At 29.9% G+C, this 7,287-nt stretch overlaps 1 protein-coding gene across 1 annotated transcript; it reads left to right on the top strand.

Annotated features, from left to right (window-relative positions):
- Window positions 1-1,566: 1,566 nt before the first annotated feature.
- On the top strand, window positions 1,567-3,650 carry LOC108845044 (uncharacterized). The gene has a single exon (XM_018618313.2). The coding sequence runs from the start codon at window positions 1,604-1,606 to the stop codon at window positions 3,581-3,583; it is 1,980 nt and encodes a 659-aa protein (XP_018473815.1). The 5' UTR covers window positions 1,567-1,603; the 3' UTR covers window positions 3,584-3,650.
- The last annotated feature ends 3,637 nt before the right edge of the window (window positions 3,651-7,287 follow it).

Genomic DNA, 7,287 nt, shown 5'->3' with positions numbered 1-7,287 from the left:
GGAGTTCACTACTTCTCTCCTCTTTTTCTTTTCTTTTGTTTAATGCGCTAGATACTCTTTAAAACCTTCCGATGGACCTGTTTTCTATAACCCAGATCTAGATCTATGATATATAGTATTTTATGGAATGCCATAGGTTAGATCCAGGACCGGTTTTAGGGGTGTGTGATGAGTGCTTAAGCACATGGTCCTAAATTTTTTTCTTTATTTTTCTTAAAATTTGGGGTCCAAAATTTTATAAAAATATCATTATATAGCACAAAGATTATGGAAGTCTTGAGCCGGGCCTGGTTGGATCATGTTATTGGTATCAAAATAAAAACTAAATTTTGATCCGTTTTCAAAAGTTGAAAGCGTAAGATAATTTATATTATAAAATGGCTTAATATGAACCTCTTTAGTCTTTAACACGTAAATCTTATATATTAAAACAGAAGTCATGACTTCTTTCATGTGTAATTTTTTTAGTTTGGACCATCTTTTATTTTTTTATTAAATGTATTTTACTAAGACTGATAATATATAGAATTTTTCAACTACTTTAATCATAATATCTTTTGATATCTTTTCATTTTAAATATAAATATATATTTTAAAAATTCTAAAAAATCTTTTAACAAGATCTCAATTTTAAAAGATTATATGTAAGTATATTCACTATTTCGAAATTACTTATGAAATATTATGAAATATTAATATATTATATATAAATTTATTAATTCATGTATAAATGTTTGCTATTAATTTATTTTATTAATAAAGAGTTGTTGGATAGTTTTATAGAGGATCTTAACAACATTTCATTATAAAATTATTGGACTGATAATAGAGTTTAGTTACTTTATCAATAAACTTCGTGGTACCAACATTACAAATATTACTTGATTATAAAATAATTATGTTTTAAATTATATAGTACATCATTAGAAACATTAATTAGTTTGATGGTTGGCAAAATGAACGAAATTAATTGTTTGTATTTTTTTGTTTATACTTAATAGATTAAATATCAAAAATAAATATGGATATATTTTTGGCATCTATTAAATTTAAATATGTGTATCCATTCTATTAAAAATTGAACATGACCTGTTTATAAATGTTAAGTTTAAATAACTATATATTTAATTTATTTAAAAGATTATTCTATCAAATTAAATTAATACTAAACAAAATGAAATTACAAAAAAATCAAATATAAAAATTAAAATTTTCAGAAAAAAATTATATGATTATTTATTACATGTAATCCTATTATTCCAATTCTAAACATTTGATTTTCTTTACCTTACCATCAATCCAAATATTTATGTATATAAAATGAAAATAATACCCGCACGGCTGTGCGAGTTGAAATCTAGTATTAATTAAATTTTGATAGAGATATGTTATTCAAATCTCGTTGATTTTAAATATGCAGATTGCACAGCTTGGGATAACATTGTATATTCAGGTCAATTGTAATTATATAAACACCAAGTTGGTTAATTAAATATTATTAACTTGCCTTGATTTACTTAAACTCCACGAAAAATGGGAGAGAAGAAATTGCCATAAACACACAAACACACACACATCGGGTCATAATCAGATCGGCCAAAAGATGAACAAAAAAAGAGTACCCCCACCGCCTCCTGCCCTTCCGTCATGTCCTCCTCCTTCCCTTCATTCAACTCCTCCAGCTTCTCATACTTTTATGAATGAACTTCTGACACAACTGAGTTCTAAAGTAAAATGTCCTTTGTCTCATCTAACTCACCCTCACATCCTTCGTAGTAAACCAAATGGAAATACAAAGTCTGATTGTTTTTCATGCGGTCTACAGACATCTTTTGTCAGTGGTAGTGTGCTCCATTATTACTGCACCACCTGCGATGTTGAGTTCCACCTTGGTTGTCACAAGTTTCCAAGGAAGCTAGGACATCCTTATCACCCACAACACCCTCTTACTTTCACTTATCGGGACTCTCAAAGTGGTATCATCTCTGAAGGCAATATCGATGAATCCTTCTGCCGTGAAATTTTGTCTGATTCCAGCACATCCGACCCTGAGAAGCTTCTTAGCTGGTCTCAATCTGATCTAGTAGTGGATAAGTGTACATGGTGTGCAAACGCTATAGAAGGCAATTGGTTCTATCGATGTTCTATATGTAACTTTTCCTTGGATCTCTCTTGCTTCAGAAATTTTCCACTTCAAACCATAAATAAACCAAAGAGTCATCATCATCCACTTGTCTTTTACCCTCGACCGCTCTTAACACCATGTGATGCTTGTGGGTTGGTCAACGTGTTGAATCCAAGCTATGCTTGTTTTCAATGTAATTACATGGTTCATCAAAGTTGCATCGACTTACCACGAGTCATCAAGATCACGCGTCACCAGCATCGTCTTTCTCATACTCCTTACATTGAAGCTGTAACTTCACCCTGCCGGATCTGTTACAGGCCGGTTGACATCAAGTATGGCCAATATACTTGCAATCAAGAAGATTGCTCTTACGTAGCACATTCAAAATGTGCAACGCACGAGAACGTATGGGATGGGGAAGAACTAGAATGGGAGCCAGAGAAATATGACAAGAGTGAAGATATCAACCCTTTCATAAAGGTTGGTGCTAATCTGATAAAATATTTCTCTCATGAACATCTCATGAAGCTAGAGAAGTACGATGGTGTAAGAGATGGAGAGAAGCAATGTCAGGCGTGCGTTCTTCCTATTGACTCACGTGATTTCTACAACTGCGTCCAATGTGATTTTTTTCTCCATGAGGTATGTGCTGGCCTTCTTCGAAAAATTGATCATGCATTGCACGTCCACTCTCTAGTGCTAGACCCCTCTCGATACTCTACTCAGAAAGATTATGGGTGGCTAACTGAATGCTCAGTTTGTTCAAGAAATTTTAGCGGTTTCAAGTACAAATGCTCTGAAAAGAATTGCGTGGCTCAAGAAAGATTTCAAATCGATGTGCTTTGTACTTTGGTTCCAGATTATTTCACCCATGAAAGTCACGACCATCCACTATTCATCTCCACATCCTACAAAGGTAAAAACAAGATTTGGTGTGAGGGTTGTAAGGGGATATGCATGCAGTCATACCTACAGTGTAGCGTATGCAAATTTGCTTTGTGTTATCAATGCGCTACAATTCCAAATGAAATTTGCTACAAATACGACAAGCATCCTCTCTCTCTTTGCTATGGAGAAGAAGTACGGGATGGTATGTATTATTGGTGTGAAGTATGTGAGAAAAAGGTAAACCCTACGGATTGGTTCTACACATGCAACGAATGTTCTATCACTATCCATGTTAAATGCATGTTTGGACCAACTATCTATTTGATGCCTGGTTTCGTATTCAAGGATTTATCATCCACGGTTAAAGTTCTCCGCAACAGTAGTAGCACTCGACCGCTCTGTGATAGTTGTGGCCACCGCTGTCCAAGTTCCGTCTACTACAGAAGCCACAACTTTACAAAAGTTTCATGTTCACTGAATTGTTTGGAGACAGTTTCTCTTTCTCTTGTAAGGCTCGGACAGCCACCTTCCTCGCCCATACGCCTGCGTCACCAAATCCAACTTTGATACGCCACGTCACTCTAAAAAAATGCTAACTATTCATGCATCACGCGTGAGCTTTTTTTCCTCATTTGCACTGTATTGGTTTTTTTCTATTTGTGTGCTATTTGGTTTTTGTGTTTGTTATTTTGTTTTTTTTTTTTGACCAGAAAATTTGTTATTTTGTTTTGCTGAAAGATTGGTACAGCCATTACTTCTAATTAAAGAATCAAAACGATGATGAACGTTTTCTGTAAGATCTAGTTTTGTTTGTTACATAATCTATTAATTATAAATATTCGTACTCGTGCATGAGCTCCGTTGCGAAAAATCACTTCGCAAATAATAGTATGTTATTGTTTCAACTATATGTTAGGTGAAATTTTCCAAAATTTCCATCAATGACATAATTTTTATCACCACTTTTTGTTATATATATATGTATATCTTTTGTTAAATATCTTTTACTCATAATGAAGTATATGATATAATATTAATTTTGTCTAACCATTTTATATTAAAAATTGATAATGATTAATTATTGTTAGAAACTATAATTAATTAAAAATTCTATTTTATTTATATTAATTTGATAAATATATAAAGATTTATATATATACCAGTTTCTATTAATTTTGGATAAAACAGATTAATTAATATTTTTAGATAATGATAATATATAATTAATGTTTCTTTTACTTGATTATTATCTATGCAAGTTTACCTTTTCTTTTTGCGTGATTTTTATTATAATATATAACCAACTATACTATGAATAGATCTAATTAATTAATTATTAAATAGAATACAGAGAGATAATTATTCCTTTTTAGCTACAAAGATAATCTATCTTATTAAAACATAAACATTTTGTTGGACCTAACTACTGTTTTGTAAGATTTTAAATTAAATACACTTTTTTATATATTCACATGCATTCATTAATAATCCCTCCCTTATATTTTGATTGGTTTAGGAAATAAATGGTCAAAACGGTAATTAAAAGATTTGAAATATATTCATGTGCATAAGATTAGTAACTCCATCTTTTCATTATTAAATTGCTGCATAGCTGCATACGACTACTACAATTCTAAAAGGGTCTAACTGGTGACCATCTCGGGAATAGTAGGAACAAAAAGGAAAAGAATTGATGGGAATAAAATTATGGGAATGATAAGGAACGGTTATTCCATATCAAATTTAGTGAGAAATAAATTTGTTCTTTAATTCTCTACAATAAAATGAATGAGAAGGAATGAAAAGGAATGACTATTCCTAATGAATGGTAAAATTTTTTAGGAACATTAAGGAATGCATTATTCCTCTTCATTCCTTGGTCACCAGTTAGACCCAAAGTTTCCTCGGATTGTACACAATGTAGATAATGTACAAATATTTGTGTAGATTCTATTTAACAGTATTTTACATAATGTCTAATTTTATCAAAATTGAATTTAATACAGAACCTTAAAAATACATATACATTTTGAGAAGGTATATTTGTTAATATAATATAAAATATAAGAAAGTGCTCTGATATAAGTTTTCAATTATATAGTAGTTAATTATAAATATTCATCGTATTTTTTTGTCAACCTAAATGTTCATTCTATAAAAACCCAAAAGTTTAACAAATGTTTGATTACTTATTTTATCTTAGTTTAGAGATATTAATATATAATAATATTATATAGATTAATTAGACACATATGTAAGGTATAAAAATCAACGAACCAACTAATATCTAATATTTTTTAATGGAATTGATTTAACATTTAAAATTTATTTGAATAGATGCCATAATAATATTTTGTTAAAAAAATCATTTTTGAACATCGGTTCATATCACAAATTCATCTCGGTTATCATCATGGTTAGTAAATTTTTCATTTCAAACTGATCAAACACAATTTTCAATTTAGAGGTTCCTATTCAATTCGCACTTACAAAATAATAAAAACCCGCCCGACCGGGCAGGTCATGATCTAGTTATTCATTAAATGTAGAATGACTCTAATTACTCTAGTTTTTGATGTGATTATTCAGAACAAAAATATTAATTTGCGACTAATAATATGACAGTTCTATATTAGAGTATATTTCTGTAATTAAATAACTAATACAATTCTAACGTAAGAAAAATACAACAAAAGAATACACATACCAAAACAAACCTAACAACTAAGAACAATGCAAAAAACAAACCTTAACAAACATATATCAAAGTAATGACACCCAAACAAACAAAATCTAAATTTTACGAATGACAACCTAAGAAAAGAGTACACATACTACAACAAAATTTGATCATAGTGAACGGAATACTAAATCACTTCAATAACTCAACCTTCTCGTGATTAAAGCAAGTTTGCTTGAGAAGATTGGACGATATCTACTTCTATGTCTTGTACGCTCTTTGATTTGGGATTTTCTTCTTCGTTTTTTTGTTCTTTCTAAATTACCTTAATGAATAGGAATTATAATAATATGAACCTTAGCCTTTCGGATAATCTAAAGAAAAAAACTTTAGACGATGAAGAAGTTTCAAACTCGTGTGAACAACAACATAATAATTGGTTTAATATATATTATAACCTGTGTTTTAAAATTTCTTAAACATGTTTATTGACTATATATTACACATAGTTTTTATATAATTAATTATATAATGAACAATGTAGATAAATTATTCATTAAGAGTAGTATCGATATTAACCGCTCTAACTTTTAACGTGAGAGTTCCGTTACGAAAAATCACTTCGCAAATAATAGTATAGATCAGATCGTTATTTTATTATTTAAATTAAAGATGGTCTGGCAAACCCTATCGAAACAGAATAATCAATAAACTGTTATAAATCATATGGTGGACGACCCATAATCAGACCCGGTCTATGAAGAAAGAGTAACCGGCAGCCACATGAGAGAGAGAGAATGGCGGCCATGATGTTTTCTTTTCCTTATTTACTTTGTACCATTTCCATATTTTGTATTTACCATTTCCTAGTTGGATTATGATCAGCCCCGTGCCTGTCCTAAGGCCGGTAAAGCTAAAGCTTTAGGCCACAAAATTTCTAACAAGTTTTTAGGCCACCTTTTTTTTAAACTGATTATATAATTAGATTTTTTAGGCCACATTTTCTTAAATGGTTAAAAGACATTATATATTTTTTCTTTTTGTAAAAAGGCTTAAAAGACATTATATTGACTTCTTGTTGTAGGTAGATTTTTGAATCTTCCATATTATGGTTTTTGTTGGACTTTGTAATGTTTAGATTTATTTATTTTCACATGTATTATTTTTTATTCTTGTGTTAGTTAAAATAAACAAGTAATAATTATTCAAACAAACTACTATTTTTTTCATTTCTTAACATTCTAAATATTGTAGATGAAATATCTACTAATAATCTATTGTCATCTAATTTTTATATACAACCAAACTAAAGTAATATATATATACACACACATATATTCCGAAGAAAATATTGTATATATAAAAATATATTTTACAACTAAATATAACTAATAGCATATAAATGTGCTTTAGGCCACCAAATTTATCGGGACGGCACTGATTATGATTTACCTTTTCTTAGTTAGATTAGGAATTTCTATATTTCCATTCATTTTATGACGGTCTAAGTACTTATATATAAGGAGCTTTTTGCTAATGAAATAAGATAACATTTTCTCACTATTTCACAACACGTTATCAGCACGATAGC

This window comes from Raphanus sativus, chromosome 3 (assembly GCF_000801105.2).
Source record: "Raphanus sativus cultivar WK10039 chromosome 3, ASM80110v3, whole genome shotgun sequence".
Classification (NCBI taxonomy): domain Eukaryota; kingdom Viridiplantae; phylum Streptophyta; class Magnoliopsida; order Brassicales; family Brassicaceae; genus Raphanus; species Raphanus sativus.
Note: the sequence above shows the minus strand (reverse complement) of the source record. Positions and strands in the feature narration are given on the sequence as shown.

Excerpts from the sequence above, each read along its gene's own strand:
- LOC108845044 (XM_018618313.2), top strand. The coding sequence starts at position 1,604 with ATGAACAAAAAAAGAGTACCCCCACCGCCTCCTGCCCTTCCGTCATGT.